The sequence below is a fragment of the Trichoderma asperellum genome, chromosome 7 (assembly GCF_020647865.1).
Source record: "Trichoderma asperellum chromosome 7, complete sequence".
In the NCBI taxonomy this organism is placed as follows: Eukaryota; Fungi; Ascomycota; class Sordariomycetes; order Hypocreales; family Hypocreaceae; genus Trichoderma; species Trichoderma asperellum.
In genome coordinates, this window is record NC_089421.1 from 2,321,290 (window position 1) to 2,346,341 (window position 25,052).

Consider the following 25,052-nt stretch of genomic DNA (forward strand, 5'->3'; position numbering starts at 1 on the left):
AGGTATTATGGGCTATACCATTGCTGATTTCGCATATGCTGTTTTGGTTAGGCAGACGGCACGCTTTTTATCTGTCGTCACGAAAGGTTGGGATGAGATGAGACTTTAAGTTCGAGCGATACTATAAGTGTTCAACATTGGTCCGTTTATAGAAGAAAAGACGAGAAGGTTTGGAAATCCTTAGTGCCTTGACTTTTATATTTTCGACGTGCTCTCTTCTCCGTGCTCTAGATCTGAGGGGATACATATGGCTGATTCTAAATTGGTGATGTGCTATTTTAAAATCTGTGCAGAATGCATGTTTACTTTGGCGATGAAGAGACAAATTTGTGGTCCCTTTGTGTTTCTTTTCAAAAGATGACTATGTAGATGATTCTTGTAGCTAATTATTTTTGCCATGTTGCTAATGCCCTCGTAGTCGAAAGCTAAGAGGGTTTTGTTCAATCTATTAGGGTAGGGTTATTGGTAAGGTAAGGACATCTGCTGGTTCTTTTTATCACAAATCCACCAGAAGATACCCCAAAAAGCATATAAAGCATTCAATTTCAATTCAGCTAGATGCTTGTGTCATATATTGAGTTTGTATGTAGAATTTAGGGTAGTATGATGTAACAGGCATGAGGTTTCGATTTCCCAAGTGCCAAGCAGCCAATTCACTAGAAAAGAGGAAAAAACAAATAGCGTGCGTGAATATTTGGAAGATTCTTAATAGAGTAAGTATATATATTCTCAAGCCGAGTGATAAGCCAAAGTATGATATGCATCAATAAATGTCGAAATATAGAAAAGCAGATTCGTGTATCCCCAAAAATCATATTCATACATTATTCAATAGTAATAAGCCTCATCCCAACGCCCACCCATCGCACCATCAACACACTCCAATCTAAATTATTATACATGCAAAAGGTGGTCGAGGCTTTACCCCATATCTCTCCATAATGATAAAACTTCCCCAGACATATAAATATCGAGCAACTCCTCCATCACAGTACCTGCTCAGCCCATATAAAGATAATGTTTTCAAAAAAAAGGGGTAGTGTAAATATATACAGAGCAAAGAACTTTTTTGCGCTCGATGAGCTCAATAAGAGAAAAGCAGAAAGTAAGATATTAGAGAATTAATTTTGCTTGGCCGGGTTGCTGCTGTCATTCAAAAAAAAAAAAAAAACATTGCGTCGTATGTTCCTCCATCTACATGGGACGGATAAAAGTATTAAAGAAGTGCTTTTGCTCTTGTATAGAGTGTGCTTGCACGTATCCACGAATATTAACCAAATGCAATATGCTGTTTATTGGGCCTTTTCGGCCTGCTTCTTGTCGCTTGGCCGGTTGCTTCGCTTGCCACTGTATTTGGTTCCCAGGAGCTGGTCCCAGAAGGTGAAGAAGGGCTGGGAGAAATTGGCTTTGATTCCCCAGGTCTGGTGGTGAATGTCGTGGTAGGCAGCGTTGTTGCTGGTGATGAGCTGAAGAGGGTCCCAAGGGAAGGCATAGCCGCAGTGGTCATCAATGGTCTTGATAGTTGAGAAAGCAAAGAAGCAAGTGCCTTGGAGCAAAGACATGCCAGTCACCTTGAATCCGATACCAGCACCGAGAGTGTCAAGAAGGAAGCCTTCAAAGGGGTGGTTGTAAAGAGCACCGTAAGCGTATGGAACATAGAGACGGTGGTGTCGGGAGTGGAAGGTGGCTAAGGACAGAGAAAGTGGTTAGCGGCTTATTCAAGATGAGACGTAGCTGGCCAGACGAATCAATAGGTGCCACTTACTGTAGAGCCAGCGGTTGACATGCATCAATCGGTGAAGGAAGTACTGCCAGGTGTCGAGAATGAAGATGGCAACAAAGTATTGCAGGGCAGGAATGAGGACGTAGTAGATGGCCTTTGCAAGGGTAAGTTCCCAGGCAGTAAAGGACGGGGTGGCGCTGCTGGAGGCGGTTTCAGAGATGGGATAGTAGCCTCCAGCCAGAGCTCCAGCAAGGAGCGGATAGGAAGCAGACATGCTCTTGGAGATGGCGGTGGCATTGAGTCCGACAAGGCCGAGGAGACCGGGCAGCGCACGCTGGGCAAGGCGGATGCGAGTTGCCCAGACAGCAATGTCGTAGTCAGCCTTGCCAATCATCTCCTGAGGCTCAGTGACGGCCAGTGCATAGCCTGTTGTAACCTGGATGATCTGCTGGATGATGACATCGCGGGCAACTTCGTAGCGTGTCGCGTGGTTGCGCTGGGTGATTTCTTCGGGCGTGTGAAGACGGAACTGAGGAAAGAGGTCGAGCACGTCGATGGCGTGGAAGAAGAGCGACGTCACCCAGTAGACGGCAACTGGGAGAAGCAGCGACAGCCAGAGGTCAGAGATCCAAGGGAACAGATCAGGCCGTGGCTCAAGCGAGTAGGCCGGCAGCGGCGGAAGCGACGTATCGTAGAGGCTGTGGTTGGCCATGATGGGAGCCTCGGCGGAGAGGTTGTCCATGATGTGAGCAATGCTGTTGACCATGCACAAAAGCAGATGGAGCGCGCTGTTGGGCAGAAAAAGAAAAAAAGAGTGAGATATAGCCTAGAGGTCGCGGAGAGTTCGGTATTAAGAGGCTAATTAAACTCGGCGTTGGTCGGATGTCGCGTACGAAATGCGTGCAGGGGTCGGTGGCGACAAAGCAAGCGTCGGTACCTGAAAAGTGGGATCGCAGCGATGGCAAAGAGCAGCGGTATAGAGCAGGTCTGTGGAAAGGAAGCGAGAGCGAGAGCAAAGACGAATAAGAAGAAGCACAGGACGGAGAAGAGAGAGAAGAGAAAAAAGAAGACGAAGCTGCTATTCTTTCTTCGATGGCGCGCGAATTGGAGGAGGAAAGGAGCGTAAGGTGACGTCTTTATAAGGAAGAAGGGAAGAAGGGCTGTTGTTGGGGCGAGCAGAGTTTCCAAAGGCGGTGGCAGCTTGTATCTTTTGTTAGCGAGTGGGCGGCGCGCGCCATACAAAGTTTTATCGCGGTCGTCGGACTCTCGGAGATGGCGCCTAGCCGAAGCTGGACGTGCCCCTGGCGCCAAAGCTGGACCGTCGTTCACGGCTTCCGGGTCGATCCACGATCAGACCACTTAACACGAGTCAAGCTGGAGGAATCTCTTGAGGGTGACTTGATTCTGCGTGGATTTGGCGATGCACACGCTGAAGGCCGGCGAATGGACTGTTTGTGTGCATGTTTTGTGGTATATTTGTAACTCGAGTATTGGTGGGCAGTAAATTGCAATGATGGAAAGGTATTCAGTACATTACAAGCCCGTATTAATTGATAGCGTATTCCATGTAACTCGCACAAGACACTATCCTTCACTTACACTTCTGCTGACATACGACTTTTCAGCCAATGACTCAACATCAAACAAAACAAAAATAAAAGCAACATTGTCTACACCAATAATGCAATTAATACGATATTTTTACGACTAATTGCTTATCCTATAAAGTTACTACAGAAGCGGATGTTGTTCTCAAGTGGTGCTAGGCCTAGTAGGTTATATCAAAGCCGCTTTGGTCCCTGAGGCAGACGCATCATATTCACATGATGATAGACGCAGATGACGAATTTGGTTTTCCACAACCACCAATTTTTTACGCACTCCTGACCAATTCCTCTTTAAACTTAGTAATTACCTAAAGATTTAGACTATAGAAACAGTTAGATGTTGATTTCTTGTTTGTGGTACACGGTGAAGATGGTGAGTTGATTTTGATATCGATAGAGCATGCACCCAACATCTGGCACTGGCAGCATTGGCTTTGTAGTTGCCTAACATTCACCAGACAGCTGCTTGCTGCACGTGGTGTTTTTAATTTTCTTTTGTTTTGAAAATTTGTTCTCTTCGCGTTTGCCAAAATTTCAACTTTCAATCCTTTCCTCGTTTCTTCATTCCGCAGTTACAACTTTCTCCGTGGAAAGCAACTGCCACAAACTCCCAAGGACTAACCTTACCTCTTCTTTGACAATCCTTCTTACCAAATAACTGAAATTGAAATAAAAAAGCTGATATCGACCTTCAGCATGCCGCGTTCAAAGAGTTCCAAATTTCTGCGCTCATCCGCGACGAATCCATTACCCGTCATCGCCCCTTCAGGGACACGCGATATTCAATCGAAGATCATAGCCTTGAAGAATGAGCGTCAAAACCTCATTGATACGCCGTTATTAGCCACACCGGAGAAGATACGTGCGTTTCATGTATCCCTCATAGACGCCATATTTTCACTTGTTGGTGCAGATAGTAGCAAGTATCAGAACTGTTTTCGGCATTGCATAAAGTTATGTAAAGCTACAGATACTTACAAAGCCACTAGCTGGGGTAGCTGGACTGGACTGAATAGTTTCATGAAGGTGATGGAAAAGGCTGATCGCCGGACTCGGTACTCAAATCTGCTTCATTGCCCTGCAGCCCCAGATCTGATGGTCGCAATCGCCATAGAGAAAGTCGTGCTGCATACCCAAAATATGCAGGGACGTAACAGGATCTCTGACTTTCTCAGAGATTTTGACTGCTATAATAAAGCTACCTCAGCCATATACTATCATCAGAAGGGCAATCGTGAGAACATCCTTACACTGGACCAGCCTTGGGATCTGACTGCGCCCGTACACCGCCCACCGACTCGGCTGGCTGATAAATCCGAATTGACCACTTCTTCAGTCACTTCCAAAGACAGAATGGTGGTATCGAGAGGTAATGCTACTAGAAACGCAACAGGGTTGGTCGAAAATCCAACTTCAATAAAAATAGAGTCATCTCCAGAGTATGAGGCTGAATCATCCGCTGAACATCAAGCCACAGCTCATGCTATACAGGAAGCTGGTTTACGTGCTGCGCTTCAGCCTGGGCCCCTTGTTACGAGCCAAATCACACCATATAGCGTCCATCAAGTCGAATCAAATATTTCGCATCAAGCTGCATCTGCATCTCACAGCATGAATCAATTTTCATCTCCTGCCATGCATCAAGCTGCGTCTCACGCCCTGCTTCAGGCAGGACAGCCTGCTATGAATCAATTTATATCACCTTTTGAGCATCAAAATACACCATCCCTTGCTCGCCAATCTGCGAATATGCTAGAGAGAGGACGCGAAAGGCCAGTACCAATCTCCATGCCCATGCAGGAACCTTCCACGACAGGGGAATATTGAGTACAAGTCTCCCGCGCAGAGACGATGGAACGCCTGCAGCCTCTCTTTGATAGATTGAATCACGAGGATTGGACTGGTAGGATCGAAGATGACTTTATGCGCATCTTGACAGCAAAAAGCATCAAAGTCATAACTGCAGAAGCAAAAGGGATGCTGCGCTTGTGGGCAAGCAGGATAAGAATTGAGGTAGTCTTGTCTTGGCTTGAGCAAGCACAGGAGGATCTCACTGTCTTCCAGTGGATTGAGAGACATACAGAACCCCCTTCTGCGATGTGGCGCAGCGATCAGTCTGTCCATGCAATCATTCACGACCTGGATGAAATGATTGCCGCAGTCTCAGAGCCAATTCTCCGGGACCAGCTTTGGGCTACAGTGAGTGCGCTGAGAGGCATTGTTGCGGGCTATAGCTGAGGAGAGGTGGAGAAAGGATTCAGAGAAGGGGTGAAGGGAATTTGCGCATGTAGGACACGACTTGTATGGCATCCATGGTGTAACTGCTCATGGTTTACTGGGCTAGACTTGAGGATTAATATAAAAGATGTTTGCGGCGGCGAGATGCTGCTTTGTTTCACTGAATGGACTGCCTAATATGTACCTAGCAGTTAGCTGAATAAGAGAACTGGCAAGACTTGAGAAATCCAACTTTGAGAACATAAAAGCCAACTATTCTTCACCAAGTGTCTTTTCATCGCTATTTCAACCTTTTCTGTATATACTACTTGTTGCTAACTCAGAGCTTCAGGCACCAGATGGCCTTGTTTGTCTTTTCTAGCATACACTATAACAAAAATCGAAACAAGTCTACATCGATATAGCTTCTCCTTATTAGCGACCTACCAACTATACCTAGGCAGGTCATCAGTAGCTCACCCAACTGTCCTCTCCCAAGCTACCCTCTGGCTCCAGCAACCGCCAAACAATTTTTTTTCTTTTCCTGCCAATGCGGGGCAAACCGCACTCCTGTTTAGGCAAGCCAAAAATCCTCCTCGCCGTCCCCACCAAAGCCGCGGCGGCCAATCAATTGCCCACATTTTTTTTCCCGCCCACTCTGATTTTTACTCTATCGCCAAAGTTGCCTCTTCCCCTCCATCTCGCCTCTTTTTTTTTTCTTTTTTCTTTTTTTTTCTCTCTTCTTCTCTGTCTCGCTTCCTCTCTTATACCAAAAACCTCTCTCTTTTTATTTCTCCCGTGTGGAATCACAGTCGCAACCATGCTTATCTACAAGGTTTGTCTTTTTTTTTTTCCTCACTCGATTTTTGCACCCCGCCATTGCCCGGCGAGAAAAAACGGTTCTGACCCCGCAAATTTGAATAGGACCTCATCACCGACGACGAGATCATCTCCGACTCGTACGACCTCAAGGAGGTCGGCGGCATCGTCTACGAGGCCGACTGCGCCATGATCACTGAGGGCGCTGTCACCGTCGGTGCGTAAAGAAACCCTTTCCGGCTTCTTGCTTGTTCTCCCCGTATACCGTTGGACCACGCAAACAAGCGAATCGTCTGCCAATCCGATGCTGCGACACCCTAAAGAAGACGGAATAAAATATTGTTTAGTCTTTTTGAATCGATACCTAACATGACCATCTATTAGACACCGGTGCCAATGCTTCCGCCGAGGAGGCTGAGGAGGGTGTTGAGGATGCCGAGATCAAGGTCAACAACATCGTCCACTCTTTCCGTCTCCAGTCCACCAGCTTCGACAAGAAGGGCTACCTCGCCTACCTTAAGGGTGAGTGATGCTGTTGTTAAAAAACAGATATCTCCTATCCATGCGCTATGGTTGTAGTTGCATCAGAGGTTGCTAACACTATTGCTATCAACAGGCTACATGAAGGCTGTCAAGGCTGGCCTCCAGGCTAAGGGTGCTCCCGCTGAGGAGATCACCGCTTTCGAGAAGGGTGCCCAGACTTACGTCAAGGAGACCCTGCTGCCCAACTTCAAGGACTACGAGTTCTACACTGGCGAGTCCATGAACCCCGACGGAATGTAAGTCAAGACTACGAAATTGGTCTCTCAAACCAAAGTTTCATTTGAAACGGCTGTACTGACTGTACTTTCAGGGTTGTCCTCCTCAACTACCGTGAGGACGGTGTTACCCCCTATGTCATCGTCTGGAAGCACGGTCTTACCGAGATGAAGGTCTAAGTTCGTTTTTTTTCCGTTAAAAGAGAAAGGAAAAAACGAATTGGGAGTTGGAGATTACGAGCGGAGGAAACAAAGTCACGAGTCACATTTTTGCGTTTAACTCGGCGCCATGGCATATATCCCCTTACAAAAAGCCTTATAGCTGGAGAAATGAGCGGAGACAATTCAAAAAGGACCAGAAAATAAAATTGCTGATCTAAACATGATTTCACAAATACTTTTGTTCTATTAAAACTTTGATGCTGAAGCCAATCCTTGATTCTCCCAACGCCAGACAAGAACGAGACTGCAATATGCAAAATACAACATACAAAATGACATGCCTCAAATCATGAATTTGTGCAGCTGACCATTGCCTCTACAAGATGTGCTGGGGATTTGATTTCTGGGGATATGATTCCCTGGTTACTGGTAAGATGGACGGGTCGACAAAGGAATGGGCGGCGGCTCATCGTTGGCTGGGGGAGTTACTGCAGCAGCAGATAGCGAAGGCTTCTTCTTAGGCGGAGGTGGCGGCGGCTTCTTCTTTCCTGCCAGACCCGGTGACCCTGACGGCGCCGGCGCGGGCACTGGTGCCGCCGGCCTGAGAATAGGAGGAGTAGTGGTCTCGCTGGGAGGAGTTGGTGATCCCGTAGAGGAGCCTGTGTTTGACGTCCCTAGCCTGGCAAAGCGATTCTGCAGCTCATTAAGATGTGATTGCGGCGGCGGTGCGACAACTGGTCGGGGGGCTTCGGAGGAGGGGGCGCATCGTCGTCGTCGTTGCTGGGAGATGCTTTGCCAATGCCAAAGGCGGGAACGGATATTCCGGCAGCTCCCAGTCTGTTGACGGCACCTTGATTGAGGTGGTTGGGGTTGGCCCCGAGAGCTGACAGCGGACTCTCTGTTCGACCCGGCGTTCCGGAGCCGGATCGCGGAGGTAATCTCGGAGGAAGACTCGGCGGAGGAGCTCTGGTGCCGGCGGAGGAGCTGACAACGGACTCGTATGGTGGAGGACTTTGATTATTCGGGTGATCTCTCCTTACCGGAGGCGGCGGAAGATTAGAAGTTGATAAGCCCGTTGTATCCGCCCTGTATGGTCCGGTTGGTATGTGGTGCTCCTCCTCCTCTTCTTCGTAAGCGGGCTGATAAGTGCCCGGCACCTTTACGACGGATCGTTTGGCTGTAGAAGGAGGTGGAGGGGGAGCTAAGCCAGAGCCTGTGCGCCTCGGCGGAGGAGCAAAGGAGTTTGGATCGCGGAGGGAGCTGAGAGGACGGGCGACGTGGGAGGGACCGCTGTCCTCCTCTTTATGACCTCGGCCAGGGATATGTCTTGTCTGGAAGAGAATACGGCATTAGATTTTTGGTCTGAATACAGATAGATGGTAGGTATTGGAGAGGAAAATGCTGATTGGAGATGCGGCGACGACGTACGACTTTGCCTTTGGCTCTGCCCTTGAGCCCGGAGGCCTTTTCGCGGCTCTCGGACAGCTTGCCCTTGGCCATTTCGGTGTATTTCGACATGGTGGGCGAGGATTTGGACGGTATCTGGAGCTTTGGGTGTGAATTCGCTCTGATCCTTGAGGTAACAATGGCGAAGCAAGAAAAAAGAGAAAAAAATTCAGACGAGGACTAGCAGTTAATACCTATGCAGAAGGAGAATCGATACACAGAAATTTATAAGACCAAAAAACCCCGAGAAGAGGCTGGATCCAACTGGGGATGATCGGCGAGACCGCCTGGGCGGAACGGATTGATAAACGAAGACAGGTGACAGCCGGAGTGGGGAACACGAGAGGATGAGGCTAGGGCAGCCACAGGGGGTACGTAGCTGGAAAACTGCTAGAGTGAGGCTGGGGCTGTCACTGCGAGGGATTCAGGTCCCCACTTGGGACGACGACATGGACGATGAGCTTGTTGTATCTTGACTGCTGTTGACTACCCAGTAGGTACTAAACTCTACGACTGCCTAGTACTATTCGATATTGAAGAGCAACCATTGCAAAGAGACGGCAGAATTGTGGACATTTCCTCTGATTTTTATTCATTTTCTATTTACAAATTTCAATTACATACACCACCTCTGCTAGAGAGACTCGACTCTTAGACTACGCGCCTCGTCGCGTCGCAGCCTTGTCGGAACATCACCACCACCTGCATCTGCATCTGCATCTGCACCACAGCAGCCTGAAAATAAGCTTCACCTCAGCTCCCGCCCGCCATGGCGGCCACGAGCTCCGACTACGAGCTCCTAACAGAGCACTTTAGCTACCCCCCAGTGGTATGTCTCTCCCAGCTCCCAGTAAATGGATACACATAGAAAAAAACCATCCTTACAATTGCCATAGTCTCTCCTCGACGACATCATCAACACCGTCAACGTCCTCGCCGACCGCGCCCTCGACTCCGTCGAACGCCTCCTCCTCTCCATTCCTCCCCACAAACTCGGCTTCGCCAAAAAACCAAAACAGCCATCATCAGATCAGAACCCAAATCTATCCCCCGAAGAGGCCGCCAAGCTCGAGATCGAAAATGGCACTCACCAGCTCGAAACCCTCCTCAACGCATCAATCGACAAGAACTTTGACATCTTTGAGCTGTACGTCATGCAGAACATCTTGACTGTCAGACCGCAGGACCAGCCCTACATGCGGCTGTCACATTATGCCGGATTGGAGTTTCCTGCGACCGAGGACGATGATGATGCGGCGGCACAGCAGAGCGATAAACCGACTACAGAATCTATTACCGCGCTGCGGAGAAGGCTCCAAGCAAGCCAGAAACTAAACGCCGTGTTGGAGTCTGAAAAAGCGCACAACGAAGCTCTCCTGCGGCGTCTCAGGTCGCTCCTCGGCGTGGATACCGATGCGACCAAGACGGAGGAAGATCAACAGCATGCAATGGATCAGGATGGTGTGGCGGCGACGACGACGACGGCGACAACAACAACAACGAAGCCGTTTTCCTTCTTGCGCGATAGAGGCGGGCTTGAAGAGAGCGGCGGGGAGCAGCCCATTACGACGACGACGGAGTTTACGCTGTCGCAGCTGCAGTCGCTGCGTGCGCTGTCCGGGTCGTTGAGGAAGTTGTTGCCGGAACTAAGTGTGCCTGGAGATGCTGCGACAGAAAACGAGACGGCGTCGTCAACTTCATGGAGGAGAGAACGCGCAGAGTATATTGAATCTTCGTCGCGGAAGTATCTCGAGACGGTGGCGGGAGTGGAGCTTGGTCCGAGAGGCGAGGTGCGTGATGGGGAGTGGCAGGGTGAGGGCAGGGGATTGAGTAAAGGCGAGGTGGAAGGGTTAGAGAAGGTGGCGGCGTTGTTGGAGACGGATGAGATGGACACGACATGATTTGAAAGATTTTGATAAAATGAAATGAGAAGAAAAAAAAAGTTAACAAGCAAAACGTATTCGTGAGGGTTGCGTGAATATCGCTGTTATTGTACATCTACTACTATGTGAGAATATCTACAGTCTAATGGACTCTTCATCCACGCAGATTCGCCCTCAACACATCCGGCACCTCTCTCCCCTCGAGCAATCCCCTCTCCTCTGCCAAAAACCAGAAATGATGTTTCCAGTACCTGTTATCCTTGGACTCTCCCTCCCAGTCCCTATCCTTAGTCTTGTACTCCAGCACCACATCCACCACCCGCCTTGCCTCATCGCGCTTCTCGCTCGCCAGCAGCGCCCACAGCAGATCTGTCAGGCACGGCAGCGACGTCACCGGCCTTCCGGCCTTGCGCAGGTCCTCAAAGACGGCCATAGCGCGGTCCGTGTTGCCGGTGATGGCGTTGGCGCTCATGACGCGCTCCCAGAGGGTCTGGTCGCCGACGCCGACGTGGGAGAAGCCGTGCTCGTGGAGGAGGGTGTCAATGTCCTTCATGTTGGGCGGGTCGCGGCTGAGGGCGCGCTCGATGAGGATGGTGACCATGTGGGGGGTGACTTTGAAGTCGTCCTGGCGCATGTGCTTCAGCACGGCGTCGATGGCCTCGTCGGTGCCGTTGGCGAGAGACGAGACGGCGTAGAGCATCTTGCCGTAGGTTTCCTGGTTTGGTCGAAGGCCGGCCTTTTCGATGTCTTGGAAGACGAGGTGGACGGCTTCGACTTGGTCGGCTGCTGGGGCGGGACCCATGCCGCCGATGACTTCTTCGAGGATGATGGTGAATGTAGCAGAGTCCGGCTCGATGTTGTTCTGAGACATCACTTTTAGCAAGTTCTGTACTTCATCAGGCGAACCATCGCGGAAGCTCTGGCGAATAATGATGTTGTATGTGCGGACATTGGGCTCGATCTGCTCGCGGCCCGCCCATTTGAGCACGTCAAAGGCGGCTTTGCGGTCGACCTGGATGAGGCCCTTGAAAGCCGCGTTGACGGCCTCAATGGTGGGCTGCGCCGCTGTGTGCGGAGCATTCTTCTGGACCGCCTCCTTCCATTGAGCGAGCATTTCTGCGAGCGCCTCTATTCCGGCTTGAGGCTTTCCTGCTTCGATAAGGCTGGAGATGCGCTCTGTCCAGATGACGGTATCAAGCTTCATGCCGGAGCCAGCTAGCTTTGTCCAAAGAGCCTCAATCTTATCAGTATCCTTGCATATCTTCCAGCCGTGCATCATGCCCGTGTAGGTCTTGATGGTAGGGTGTATCTGCAGTCGCTGCATCAGATCGAACGTCTCCTGCAAATGTCTAGGGCGGCGGAACGCGCACCAGACGAAAACCCAGAAATCAAGGAATTCAGCGTTGTTACGCAGCTGCTTTGCGAGCCCCGGCTTCTGTTCTAGACGGCTCTTAAGGTCCTGCCAGATTGAGTACACGGCGCCATTGTCGCGGGCGTGGTATGCTTGCCGGAGCTGCTTGTGGAGGGCATTGAAGATGGGCGAGGAGTCTGAACGCCACGGTGCGTCTTCTTTCTGCAGCATCTCCATTGCGTGAGGCCACTGCTGGACTACATAGGACTCGACCTCAGAGAGCTTTTTCGAGGGAAACCGAATACGATCACTGAATACTCCAGAGACGTAAGAGTCTGGCACACCCTCTTTGTTGCCAAGCGCTACAGCCAGTAGATTCAAGAGAGGGGCCATGACTTTGTACGTTCCGGATCTGACAAATCTTGGATCTGAGAGAACAGCAATGGTAGTCAAGAGGCCCGGAATGATGTCGCGGGCCTGATCCGGGTTGAATTGAAGGAATAGAGCAGCCAATGACCTTGTGGTGGGATGAAGGTGCGTCCTGGTCGCCTTACCATCGGCAATGTCTCGTCGAACATCTTGAATCAAGGGAAAAGAAAACTTGAGTGGCTCATGCTCCTGGCTCCTGCGTCGAAGCTGGGAAATGTGTTTCCACAAGCCGGTGAGTTCATGCATCAGCTTAGCGCGGTCTGCTGAGTCTCGCTTCTCAAAGATGATAGCATAGCAGAGGTTGAGGACGAGCTGATTCCTGATATCGAGATCGGTCTTTCCTAGGCTGCTGTAGAGCTGGGACAGCTCGATGCTGTGGCCAGTATAGCCACGCTCGGCAACTTCATCACACGTCTTTTCCAAGAACTGGGTGGCGGAGAGGAGTAAATGCTTCGGCATTTGTCCGTAGTAACCCTTTAAGTGTGGCGAGATGGTTTCCTTGAAAATCCGTAGCTTTTCAAGGGCATCGATCTTCTTGTTAGATAGTTCCTTGATTTTTGCTGCAATCTCCAATTCCCCGAGGGGAGAAGATTGCGGTGTTGCTGTTTTTGTCTCTGGGCTGACTACGTCTTTGAAGAGAGCGATGGCAGAGTCTTCTGAGGCTCTGAGGGGTCCCTTCTTTGCGAAGCCAGAACCTCCATGGAAGACTCTCCTGGGATTCCTTTTCGATGTGCCATGATTATAACTGCGAGGCTTTTGTCCAGATGCCTCGTCATGCTTACCATGAGTTGCTGATCTTCCCGATGTTGCGTTTGATGGTGAGTTTGATGCAGCGTTAGAGGGACTTGCAGCGTCGCTCAAAGAGGCAAACAGCGCCGTGCCGCCGAGACGCCGCGTTTGCAGTGCGTGGATCTGCGAGGCGCATCTTGAGCAGATGCTTCGAGGTGCGTGCATGGCGCAGAGCTCAATGGCTCACGGAGAGAGCTGAGCACGAGATGCTATAAAAGCCAGCTTTGAGTGTTGAGAACTGCAGAGGTTTGAGACGAGTAGTGGACATTTTTGTGGCGGGGTGTGGCTTGACTGAGGTGCGTAGCCAATGATGTGCCGGGAAAATGAAGTAGCGTGGGTGGCGCATACACCGCGAAGCAGAGACGATGGAATACTCTTGAGCGTCTAGGAATGGAATCAGGTCAGATTCAGCTATAAAAATCGAGAGCTACATAGAAAACCCCATGTTTAGTATTTCTGATAGCTAGCCATGTCAATAGATAGTGAGATAATCTAGATCTCGGCATGTCCTCTCGCTGCAGCCTCCACAAGCCCAGACAAAGTTGTGCCAAACACCCGCAAAATTCCCGACCCGAGGCACAAAATTTCCCCATTGCCGAAAAGGGAAACACGCATCTTGTCATCCCTGCTAAGGCTTCTTCCCGCGTGCCTGGCCTGTTTGTTGAGCTGCTGCTCGGTCGATGTTGACAAATTCCTGAATCTCGCTCGGAGAGCTCCAGTTTTTAAGTGGCGTTTTTAGGAAGTTTGCGCCGAGCAAAAGTGGTGATTGTTTTATGCTAGCTAGACTTGGTATGACGTTGGTAAGAATGGAACTATCTATATAAGAGCGCCGTCATAGACGTTTCAGTCATATATATACTACTCTATCGAATCACATACTCTTCCCTCTACAACAGCAATTGACCTTTCCTTTGTCTACATATCGTATACAATTACTTCATCATGGCTACTAACGAACAAGAACCAAAGGTCACCCTTCATTGGTACGTTGCAGAACATTAGAGGATAAAGAACTTGTTTCAGCCCGCCAACCGAGGCATCTCAAACAAAGCTCTCTAGCTAACTTCTCCTCCAAGGCTCAACCAATCTCGCTCTCAAAGCATAGTATGGCTTCTAGAAGAGCTCAAGATCAACTTTGACATTAAGCTGTACCACCGCAACAAACAGACCATGTTTGCGCCTCCAGAGCTGGAACAGGTGCATCCGCTCGGAAAATCCCCTGTCTTGGTCATCACGCCTCCTAGTGAAGGCGCAGAACCCATTGTCTTGGCTGAAAGCGGCCATATGGCGAATTATCTATGCGAGCACTTTTCTGAAGGACGTCACCTCGTGCCGCAGAAATGGAAAGAGGGCATGGAGGGTAAAATTGGGGGCGAGACAGAGGCTTGGCTGAGGAATCAGTATTTCCTTCACTACAGCGAGGGTAGTCTGATGCCATATCTAGTCCTCAGTTTGGTGATTAGCAGTGCGTATTACCTTGGAAAAGAAAGAAAAGAACAACAAAGAGAAACAATCTAATGTTATCCGATACTGACATTTTACATATTGCAGGACTCAAGCAACCTCCTATTCCCTTTTTAATTCGCCCCGTCACCACCGCTGTCGCCAACCGGATCTTCTCAAGCTACATCTTCCCAAATGTCTACAAACACATCAAATTCCTAGACCAACAGCTGCACACTTCTGGCGGACGTTACATCTGCTGCGACCACCTCACTCCTGCCGATATCATCCTCAGCTTCCCTCTCTTCTCAGCAAAAGACGCACTCGACAATATAGGGCAATGGGAAGGTGGATCATGGAAAAAGGAGTTTCCACGCGTAGCAGAATATATAAACCTTCTTCAGAACGAAGAGGGTTACAAGAAAAGTACACAAACGATTGCGAAGATTGATGAACCGAGCACTGAGGTGGCGCCAAAAATTTAACTGCTGAATAGCAATTGGTAGGAGAATTTGCTTAATTGATAATGAATATGGTTGACAACCAATTAGTTCATTATAATTGAGATGCTCTAATTGGGATTCATGTATAGTATAGAAGAAATAATGATCGCCGAGCGAATTTCTCGCTAGTATATGCTTTTTGTCTCTGCTGCTATATGCGTCAATTGTGATTGGTATAATTTACCGGAAACATGGGCTATATTCGAGCATACAGGCCGGTATTTGTTCAATCGTACGTCAGTTTGCGGTTACTCGAGTGACAATCTGTAAAAACTTGATTCTTAGCTGTTGCAGCCAGACATATCTACCACAGAACTGCTCCACTTAGGACCTTTTGTCCCCCGTCTCATATGTATCTACATGACCTTGCACATATATTCTTTACAGGATATAGAAATTGAACTGATCAATAAACCCTCAAGAAAGGCAAACGGTATAAAATTGGCACAAAACTCTCTTGATATATCTAATTAATCGATATACTTTCTCTATTTCCATAGCATCCATTACTTTAACTATCAATTTAGCTCACATTTAATTCAAGTCATAGGTTATAATTCCACCCACCCTCATAATCACAGCAAGGAACTCTGACATCTCACAACCAGAAATCTTTAGTCTGCTCCAGTTTCATTCCTTCTAATAAAAATCACTTCGTGGTTTTGTATACGAGCAACTTGAAAAATCGGGAACACGTTTTCTTTGACAGGAAACGTGTATCCTGTCTCGTCCATATATGATTCCACACTTTCTCTCAGCCCTGATGAGAATCGGGTATTATTTCTGCAAAAAAAATCTGCTATTGCCTCCTGTGGCATCTTCAATATTGCCCAGTTATCTTTCAAGAAGCATGCCTCAAGACTGAGGTTGCATTCCGTGCTCGACTCTCCCCTCTGCCTCTAGCAGTATGTTCACTATCTCCCTATTACATCTGTTTGCAACATATATTAAGTCTATAAGTCTGCTCTGTGCTTAAACTTTCGGTTCGCCCATGCTCGCACTAACAATTTCAATATCCCAGACTGGCTGGTCGTCTCATCAATCGATTCCTAGATCGCTCCTGCCTCGAGCAGCAACTTCACTGTTACCTCGTGGCCATACCGGGAGGCCATTATTAAAGCTGTATTGCCGTATGGATTTTTAGCAGTTATATCTGCTCCTGTCTCGAGCAGCAACTTTGCTGTTACCTTGTAGCCACCCCGGGAGGCCACCATTAATGCTGTTTCGCCGTATGAATTTTTAGCATTTACATGTGCTCCTGCCTCAAGCAGTAACTTTGCTGTTGTCTCGTGGCCATACCGGGAGGCATATATTAAAGCTGTATTGCCGTAAGAATTTTTAGCATTTATATCTGCTCCTGCCTCAAGCAGCAACTTCACTGTTACCTCGTGGCCACCCCGGGAGGCAACCATTAAAGCTGTTTCGCCCTTATCCCAAATGCTTATACTCTGGAAATTGATGCCTGTTCGCGCGTTAAATTGCTTTTCCACTATTGTCCCGCGGGGTCCCTTAAAAAGTAGATTCGTTTCAGTTGACTGGAGATATTGAGTTCGTGCCTCAGTTCGTGCCTCAATATTGGCTCTATTCGTCTTGAGTAGTAGAGCCACCACTTCCTCATGCCCCTTTTCGGCAGCAGAAAGCAGTAGTCGGTTAATATCACCCTCAACATCGATTGCACGTTGTTTCTTGGCAAGGAGATCAATTATGTGAACATTTCCGTTACAGAAAGCGTAGGCTAATGGCGTTCCGTCGACCTCATCTCTCAAGTGCGCTCGCGCCCCCGCCTTGATTAGCAATTGGACGAGAGTGACATCCCCACTCCAAACGGCATACGTCAATGGGGCTCGGCCGTATATGTCTTGTAAGTCGACTTTTGGTCTCTTCTTGACCGGCAGTTTGAAAGTCCATAGCTTATGGTGGATACCGCTGAGGAGGAGCTTAGAAACCAAATGGAAGCCATTTCTTGCAGCCCAAGTTAATGCTGGCCGCTGATATGTATGATCCCGAGTATCTAGGTCGATATCAGCCATGGTAAGCAAGCTAACAACTGCAAAATTCAGTCCGAAATATGATGCCATCATAAGGGTAGTAAACCCTTTAGGAAACTCTGTATTTGTCGTGGTCCAATACATGCTGAACCACGCCTTGCAACAGCTCGAATTAACGTCACAGATTGTTAGTATAGATTTAGTCATCATGGACTGTGTTTCAATGGTGGTCTGGTGGAGGTGTGATGTCCAATATTTCGCAGAGTAGTCGAGAAAGATTCCACGCCAATTATTTTGGGTTGGTGAGCCAGATACCATCTTCAATCCAGCGACAAGGTGCCAGATGCATATTTCGGCAAGAATACGATGAGATTCATGTGGTTCTAATGAATGTTTCCATTCGTGACCTCCACAATCACTTCCGATGGCTGGTACAGTATCCTTTTTAACAAGGAACTCCTTCACAGTTTGATGAAGTAGATAGATCTTTGAGTCAACAATCACGACACAAAGACCACAGATATTTCGTAGAGTTTCGCGAAAACGATCATCATATAGCGGATCAAGATCATCATAGGATAATTGGTGGCCGTCAGCTAAGGCTAGTGCAAAATTCATCTCCCTGAGACTTAAAGGTCGTGCCGCTGCGACAATAATATGCAATGCCTTCCTGGCTTGTCCAGTATTAAAACTCTTGGAAAGTATTCTTTCATATGCTTCGTCAACTGTCGTAGGGATATTTGAAGTAGCCTCGATTATCATCATGTCGTTAACATTGATGCTATTCTCAATGAAATCCAAGACCAGATATACCCATAAGTAAGTCCTATTAGGAACATGCATAAGCTTTTGTAGAAGCAGATCACATTCGCTTTGGGTAAGCCGCAGCCGTTTCCCTATATCTTGGACTCTGGCATTAATGTAAATGTTAATCTCTCGGGAAATTTTCTCTATTTCATCTTCGCTTTCACCACTCAAGTGGATCACCGGCAGCCCTGGAATCTGTAGCGGCTGAAGGCTGCGATGAATCTCAACATATGGCCGGCTAGTGAGGAGGAACTTTAGATTTGAACTCTTTCTAGTTTCGGCTCCGTATAGCGTACACAACGCCTTAAGAAGTTCGGATCTTCCCTGGCCACTCTGATCCTCGCATTCGTCAATCGCATCGAGAAGACAGATGATTTCGCCTGCATTCTCATCTTCTACTACCTGCATCAGGATTTTCCAAAGCTCGCTGAATGAAGCGGTGAAAGTTTCTCCTCCTGAGTTAAACTTTTTCAGGATCTTGTCGGATAGCAAAGAGGGTTTTTGAATGAATATCTGGCGAAGTATGCAGCTGAGAGCGCTTGTTATATTCTTTTGGTCCGGAAAGTCATCTTTGAAGAAGAAGTAGCAGACAGTTCTATACTCCGTATTCTGAACAACAGAGTCGATTAAGTGTCTTACTAACACTGACTTTCCGCACCCTGGATCCGCAGATACCCAGAGCATGGTTGACGAGTTGCTCTCATTCCAAGTTCGAAAGTGCTCATGCGACACAAACCAGTCACACGTACCCAGCACTCGTGGCGGATTTCTGTCTTTTCGATCTTTATATGGCGATTTATAGAGACGTTTTAGAATGTCGTTCTCCCCTTGCCTCTGCGAGGCTTCTGCGTAGCTATTAACGTTTACATTGCCCTGAATGAAAAGGTTTCCATTTCCAATTGTATTTTCGGAGATTATGCGGCCTCTCTCCATTTCACGGAAGCCGCAGTTAGGAAGTAATAAATGCTAGAGAGTTGCGCGGTAGGGTAAAGTATGAGCCGCAATATTGCCTGCAAAGTCTCCTAAGCAATAAGAGACATAGAAAACAAGGCTAAAAGAGGCAACGTAAAAAGAGTCGCAATCGAACTAATTCAAAGCTCATATGGTATGCCTTTTGTTGTTGATGGCGGCTGTTGAGAGAATAATCACCTGCAATCCCTATCCTTCGGTGGCCAGTTTTGCGCGCGAAGTATGGGAATGGAGCGTGGATATGCCTCAGCTGAAATGGGGTTGGGCACCTGGACTAGGGATCCATCTGTCCCATCTGTCTCGCAGTCGAATGGAGCCTAATTCATATTTGTGTCATGGAAGTAGATGATTAGGTACAAAATACAATGACCAAGACTAATGTTATGGACCAATGGTAATAGAGCTGCTGGCGTAATGCATCTCTCAATGGTTGTCACACTGCGAGGCTGTGATGACATGATGGAACCAGCCAATAGAACTACCTCATCAATATAGCGTATTGCATCGACGTTTCTCTAGGCTCACACTTTCCACAGCCAAATAAACAGTCGAATCAACGAAAGACAAATCGGGGTGCTAGAACCGCACATCATTAATCAGCATAATTGGTTTCTTCCTCTTTGGAATACATTCTATTCTCCTGGGTCATCCTTGTTCTGTTTACCTAAGTTGACAGACGAGGTCCTCGGAGATTTCGATTGTAGGATAGTTAGGCACATCGGCAATTGTTCGTGTATGTATCGACGTAGAGAGAATGATTGGAGCATCAAGTGTTTCAATTATATGCTGAGTGCGTGCGCTATGATGTGTATTATTGCTGGGCATAAATGTAGCCTTAGCATCTAGAATAGTTCGCATACTAAGTACAGTAAAAGAGTGCCCTACACACAGGTCTAATATAAGCGGAACGTTCTCCAGCAGTATATAAGCAGGCATTCCCTCCACTCAATTGGTGAGTCTGACTCTAGCTACCATGCGTCTTCTTTTTGAAAAAAGACCTCTTGATATTGATTCACCATCTCAAAGCCCATCTGAATGCGGCCAATTGATAGACGATCTCTCAAACGCACTCGTAGCCTTCAGCCAAAGACGCCAAACTATTGATCCTAAATAGACTTCTATAGCGGAGATGAAGGAATTCCAATCCGCGCCGGCATCACCAACCACAACTAGAATATAATGCTCTTCATGCCTCTGTCTTGCCGGCGCTCAGGGACTGGCAGACTTCTTTGGTGGACGGGGCGTGATTGACTAGTTCAGAACATAACAAAAGGATCTGGCGATGTGGTGGAGACTCCTCGCCAAAATACGCCTTAGCCGCAGCGCCACTGCCGCGTAACGTAACGGCAATGAGGCACAACAGAGCAAGTGGCTCAACAGCTGCCGAAGTGGACGCAGAGCTTATTTGCTCGCAGATACAGGGCTAGGCTGAGCACCATGACGCTGAGAGCGTTGCAGCGAGGTTGTCTTGGAGGCCTGGGGCTTCCCCCCATCCCAGATGGAGGTCATCTGCAGCCTGCACTGCAATCACTCTGTCATTGAAGATTGCCGTCAAATGCTGCCATCCCTGGTGGGCTGTGCGAGGCCAGATCAAGCATGGCGGATCGGGCAGACTCGACTCATCTCTGCGTGTGTGCGTCTATGCAAGCGTCAAGCCCGCAGATTACACTGAGTCAGCCATCGTGCTTCTCTGTTCCTAAATCTGGTCTCGATAAGCAGTTCGTCTGTGAGCCTTGGTCGCCCGCGGAACATCGCCCTCCGCAATATTGCCAGCTTGAGCTACATACAGCGCGCCTATCTGGCCCATCACAGCTACAGCTGGGGCCGTGGTCCCGTTGTAGCCGGCGCTTTTGCCCTGTACGGCGCAAGCCAATTTAGCCAGCTCCACCGGGCCCTCGCGGAGTTTGGCGGCTGATAGGCGCTTCTAGGCATATCGCCAGAAGCTACAGGTGGGTTTCAGAGTTGCTGGATAGTGCCTCCAAGCGGTCTATCACTGCTCCGACATGTTCATTTGGACTAGCATTGTGATACATTGCAGATGGAGTGGTGGAGTTGATAGTTATGACGTGACAAAGAAGAGAGAGAGAGAGTGTGTGTGAGAGAGGAATGAAACGTGGAGGGATGACAGGAAGTGTTCAAGTTGGAGGCAATGTAAACAACGTGAAGCGTTTGTCTATGAAGTTGCAGGATTGTTGTCAACTACCTCTATAGTCATATTTTTTGAGATTTAATGACGTGTAATGGGAATAAGAGGTGGAGATAATGTGACAACACCGTCCAACATGCAGTTCAGACGTGGCGAAGCATACGCACGTAATTACTTACAAGTAGTTTATAAGTGTGTTCCATGGCTGCCGTTTTTGGTTCCTGAGCCTCATTCTTCTCTTCGACATCTTCATTCATTCTTCTTCTCCTCCTAGCCCTCTCTCGTAAAAAAAATGGACTCTCCAACCACCTGCTATGACGTCCTCATCCTCGGGGATGGTCCCGCCGGCCTGTCTGCCGCCCTCACTTTGGCTCGCGGCGATCGTTCTGCTATCCTCCTAAGCTCGGGATCCTACCGCAATCGCGGCGTGGCTGCTCTCCATAGTGTCCTTGGCCACGATGGCGAGAGCCCCGAGCAGTTTCGCGCTGGAGCTCGAGAGCAGCTGCGGCAGAAGTACCCAAACATCGTGATGGCCGAAGGAGAGATGATTGTGCAGGCACGCCAAGTCGACTTCTCTTATCAGGGGCGCAGCCTAAAGGGCTTCCGCTTACAATCGGCGGGAGGCAGATCTTTCTATGGGCGCAAGCTGATCTGGGCGGCCGGGGCTCGTGATTGTTTCCCAGAAGATGTGCCTGGCTCTGCTGCCTGCTGGCCATCTCATATCCATCACTGTCTCTTTTGTGATGGGCTGGAGCAGATCCGAGAGCGGCCAGAAGCGGGCGTGGCCGTGTTGGCATATCCCTGGAAACCCATCTATGGCTACTTGGCCATGCAGGTGGCGTCGTTACAGCCTGCTCGAGTCGTCGTTTTGACCAATGGCGATATACCTGAGCACGAGCAAGAGGCTGTGGATAAGGCGTTGCGACTCGCCCGCGGCGTTGGCTGTACCGTCGAGAATCGCCGAATCTCACAGCTTCGCCTCTCTGATTCCACTGAATCTAGCCTGGTGACGGTGGATTTCACTGATGGGTCTCACGACGAGTTTGTATTCCTCATCAACAAGCCTAAAACCGATATCACCTCTCGAGGGCTCGTCGAGCAGTTGGGACTCGAGCTTGAGGATACGCCGCACCTCGGAACCATCATCAAGCGTCGTGAGCCCTGTGGCGAGACGAACATTCCGGGCCTCTACGTGATTGGTGATGCAGGAACACACGCCAAGCAGATTGTGATAGCCATGGCACAGGGCGGGTATGCGGTGGATAGCTTGTGGGGGGAATTGCTTACAGAGGATGCTGAAAGGAAGATCCAGGAGGCGGGAGGCGGTGCTGGTGTATAGCTCTCAGAGTAGCTGGAGAGTGATAGTCTGGCAGCAGTGACAACCAAGTAGAGAGAAGAAAATTTCATCTGCTTGTTAAACTCTGCCCACCGGATACGTTCCGGATGGATTCTAGCGTCAAGCTCTGAATCTCCTGTCTAACACTGACAGAACCTTTATTTCGGCCCTCGTCTAGCTTAAGGTCCGTGAGGTTAACCAAGCCAGTTTAACCTCGGATTTAGAGGTGTTCAATTAATACAGCATATATAATACACTGTACATGAAGGCATTCATCTTTCTCATAAACATACCTATTCCCGCATCTACTCAGCTTGACGGTCTATTGTGCCGGTCCCCAAACCGTCTGGTGTGACTTTGCCCGGCTCATTCATATTGTCTCTAACAGAGATAAATCTATACCACTAAATGCCCAATCACTAAACTCTTCCCCAATACTGGGTATTAATATGCTATCCTCCTTTGTATTTCGCCTGTTGGGCTCATCGGTAGGCTCCATGATAAGGGACCTTTCTGTTGGTGATTGCAGTGTTTCCCAGGGCATCTGTGAAAGAGACTTTACCGAGAAAGAATTGTCCTCAAGAAACTTGTGCGAAGAGCTTTCGCGCTCTATTTTGATTGTTCCGTAGTAGGGGATGTAGATATGCAGCACATCATTATTCATATGCATACTAATACCACCACTTTCAAGTCCGTCGCAGCCGATTTGGCAAGAAAGGCTCGCAATACAAGAACTCTGATTGGCAACAGAAGCTTCGATAGTCACAAGTTGTCTCAGGCTGTTGGTGATTGTTTGAGTGATGGGGTCGTCCCTTGTTGTCTTTTTCTCCATACTCTCCATTATGCGCTCGACAAATCCAATATCCTGAGGGCGCTGATGTACGAGGAATTGAAAGATGCTGGTGGTCTCGTTGGACATGATGCCAATTTGACGCTCACAATGCCCTTTTATATGTGCAAGACATAGCGTCATACTGGCAATGAAGGTTAAAAAGTCAACACCACGGCAGTAGGAGGGACAGTTAGAATTAGTGCCAAAGTAAAGGACAAAACGTGATAGTATCTCACGGCTGGCGTTGATAGCAGTCATCTTGCTATAGTCGTATTTCCGGTCATTGGAAATCAACAGTATATATGGGAGATGTAATTGTGCAAGTAAGTGATAATGAGTCAGCTGATACATGAGTCGAAGAGTTTCTTGGAATGCGTCCATAGTATCACCAATGATGGACAAAGGCTCGGGAGGGAGCCACCACTGGGCAGGCGGTAAAGCAGCTGCCTCTTGGAGAAGTTTATCCACCCTCAGTGTCGCTTCGAGGTTGTGAATGTTGGTGCTGTTTCGTTGCAGAATGAGTCCTGCAGCAACTACCACAAGGCGTTCCAGGCGATCTATGAGTTCATAATCTTTAGGCTCTTTTGCCTCCAAGCAAACGGGATAAGGGTCTTGCTGTGATTCTTGTGGCAGCCCTAGTATCAGGGATAGATATCTATCTGTGGCGACCAGTCGGAACCACATCAATTGAGGCTCGATACGGTTTCGCGTCTCAGCATCGATAGCTTTTGGCCGAGGCCCAGCAATCCAGTCTTGTTTGCTACTAGCAGGAACGGTGGTTCTGTATTGGTGAAGACCCATCAATTGCGCCATCGTCATGGCTCGGCGATTTGAGACCCAAGCGCCGCGGAGATTGCCCGCGTTATTACGAAACATGCTCTCCATCATAATGCACTCGATACCTTCAAGTGAGCTAACCAGGTCATCGTTGCTAGTAACCAGTCTGCTTGCTATCTCAACAGCCCGACACATAACAGTCTGCGGCTCAGATGATGAGAGTGACCCGCTTTGCAGAAACACACCCAGCATTAGCAGCCTGCGGGCAAGCAAGACTGGGTGGGATCCTGGTAGAGGCGGCTGCAACACGTCCTGAAGCGATGGCAGGTTGTTGCTCATGAAATCCGAGTATGGCATACATGTGACACCGTGAAACAGCATAAAGGTATTACTGATGTTCACATCTGATATGACCTCAAGCTCCTGCTGGCTCGGCCACGCTGCGAGAAGCTGTTGAGAGATTCCATTATAATCGCTTGGCGAATTGATAAATGCCACACTGCCCATATAGTTACATACGGAAGGTGATTTAACGCCAAATGAAGTGTCAGCTTGGCTGCGCTTTTTGGTGTTAGTCTAGGAGCTGTTGATTGGGGATTGGAGGAGAAGAAGAAGAAGCATACTATCTTGTCGAGACTGCTCCCTCGTTTATCTGGTGCCGATGTCAATCTTGTCTCGTCATGATACTCTTGACTGAGGCACTTGACACGACGACTTCTGCACCCGTCACACACAGACTCGGTTGGAGATGCGAAAGTGCATCGGATCTTTCTCCGCTTGCACTCCCAGCAACTCTGCGTGCCCTTTCGAATCTTTCTCCGTTTGGGTGCGGAGAACGGGCCATTGCCGCCGTCGCTATTGGCGGATGTCGCCGTGGTCATTGTTCTGCCGGATGTGCCGAGACGGCGTCTCGGTATTTCTTCCTTGGAGGTTGAGGTGAGAGTCGGTGATGAATTGGCGAGACGCGCATTATCCGTGGCGTGTTATTTTTCAACCGCCGCGGCAGAGAGACGAATTGCTATAACATGGATCCAAATTGATTCGACCGCGGCGGAATGAATGCCCTT

At 48.7% G+C, this 25,052-nt stretch overlaps 10 protein-coding genes across 11 annotated transcripts; 4 read left to right on the plus strand and 6 right to left on the minus strand.

The window, feature by feature from the left end:
- Window positions 1-680: 680 nt before the first annotated feature.
- TrAFT101_011474 (uncharacterized protein) lies at window positions 681-3,209 on the minus strand. Its single transcript, XM_024900780.2, has 2 exons — window positions 1,766-3,209; window positions 681-1,687 (listed from the first exon to the last, which is right to left on the minus strand). The coding sequence occupies exons 1-2, from the start codon at window positions 2,487-2,489 to the stop codon at window positions 1,293-1,295; spliced, it is 1,119 nt and encodes a 372-aa protein (XP_024758097.2). The 5' UTR covers window positions 2,490-3,209; the 3' UTR covers window positions 681-1,292.
- Window positions 3,210-5,181: 1,972 nt separating this feature from the next.
- TrAFT101_011475 (uncharacterized protein) lies at window positions 5,182-7,304 on the plus strand (the record flags this gene model as incomplete). The annotated part of the gene is made up of 5 exons (XM_066129273.1): window positions 5,182-5,529; window positions 6,472-6,583; window positions 6,751-6,888; window positions 6,983-7,145; window positions 7,220-7,304. 5 exons carry the CDS (start codon window positions 5,182-5,184, stop codon window positions 7,302-7,304), a joined length of 846 nt encoding a protein of 281 aa, XP_065985405.1.
- A 154-nt stretch (window positions 7,305-7,458) lies between these two features.
- TrAFT101_011476 (uncharacterized protein) lies at window positions 7,459-9,006 on the minus strand. Its single transcript, XM_024908649.2, has 2 exons — window positions 8,715-9,006; window positions 7,459-8,617 (listed from the first exon to the last, which is right to left on the minus strand). Exons 1-2 carry the CDS (start codon window positions 8,802-8,804, stop codon window positions 7,961-7,963), a joined length of 747 nt encoding a protein of 248 aa, XP_024758094.2. The 5' UTR covers window positions 8,805-9,006; the 3' UTR covers window positions 7,459-7,960.
- A 495-nt stretch (window positions 9,007-9,501) lies between these two features.
- TrAFT101_011477 (uncharacterized protein) lies at window positions 9,502-10,633 on the plus strand (the record flags this gene model as incomplete). Its single annotated transcript, XM_024910127.1, has 2 exons — window positions 9,502-9,561; window positions 9,629-10,633. The coding sequence occupies 2 exons, from the start codon at window positions 9,502-9,504 to the stop codon at window positions 10,631-10,633; spliced, it is 1,065 nt and encodes a 354-aa protein (XP_024758093.1).
- TrAFT101_011478 (uncharacterized protein) lies at window positions 9,629-13,418 on the minus strand. Its single transcript, XM_066129274.1, has one exon. It carries the CDS (start codon window positions 13,347-13,349, stop codon window positions 10,770-10,772), a length of 2,580 nt encoding a protein of 859 aa, XP_065985406.1. The 5' UTR covers window positions 13,350-13,418; the 3' UTR covers window positions 9,629-10,769.
- Window positions 13,419-14,126: 708 nt separating this feature from the next.
- TrAFT101_011479 (uncharacterized protein) lies at window positions 14,127-15,112 on the plus strand (the record flags this gene model as incomplete). Its single annotated transcript, XM_024906946.1, has 3 exons — window positions 14,127-14,167; window positions 14,261-14,649; window positions 14,736-15,112. The coding sequence occupies 3 exons, from the start codon at window positions 14,127-14,129 to the stop codon at window positions 15,110-15,112; spliced, it is 807 nt and encodes a 268-aa protein (XP_024758091.1).
- Window positions 15,113-15,576: 464 nt separating this feature from the next.
- On the minus strand, window positions 15,577-19,105 carry TrAFT101_011480 (uncharacterized protein). The gene has a single exon (XM_066129275.1). The coding sequence runs from the start codon at window positions 18,856-18,858 to the stop codon at window positions 16,180-16,182; it is 2,679 nt and encodes an 892-aa protein (XP_065985407.1). The 5' UTR covers window positions 18,859-19,105; the 3' UTR covers window positions 15,577-16,179.
- A 641-nt stretch (window positions 19,106-19,746) lies between these two features.
- Window positions 19,747-21,243, minus strand: TrAFT101_011481 (uncharacterized protein; the record flags this gene model as incomplete). Its single annotated transcript, XM_066129276.1, has 2 exons — window positions 19,747-20,818; window positions 21,220-21,243. 2 exons carry the CDS (start codon window positions 21,241-21,243, stop codon window positions 20,591-20,593), a joined length of 252 nt encoding a protein of 83 aa, XP_065985408.1. The 3' UTR covers window positions 19,747-20,590.
- An 89-nt stretch (window positions 21,244-21,332) lies between these two features.
- On the plus strand, window positions 21,333-22,420 carry TrAFT101_011482 (uncharacterized protein; the record flags this gene model as incomplete). The annotated part of the gene is made up of 1 exon (XM_024910730.2): window positions 21,333-22,420. The coding sequence occupies one exon, from the start codon at window positions 21,333-21,335 to the stop codon at window positions 22,377-22,379; it is 1,047 nt and encodes a 348-aa protein (XP_024758089.1). The 3' UTR covers window positions 22,380-22,420.
- A 118-nt stretch (window positions 22,421-22,538) lies between these two features.
- TrAFT101_011483 (uncharacterized protein) lies at window positions 22,539-24,976 on the minus strand. Of its 2 annotated transcripts, none has more exons than XM_024904278.2 (2): window positions 24,609-24,976; window positions 22,539-24,546 (listed from the first exon to the last, which is right to left on the minus strand). In XM_024904278.2, exons 1-2 carry the CDS (start codon window positions 24,864-24,866, stop codon window positions 22,747-22,749), a joined length of 2,058 nt encoding a protein of 685 aa, XP_024758088.2. In that variant the 5' UTR covers window positions 24,867-24,976; the 3' UTR covers window positions 22,539-22,746. The 2 variants fall into 2 exon arrangements, with proteins under 2 accessions (XP_024758088.2, XP_065985409.1); XM_066129277.1 differs by having other exon boundaries at window positions 22,541-24,541.
- Window positions 24,977-25,052: the final 76 nt, after the last annotated feature.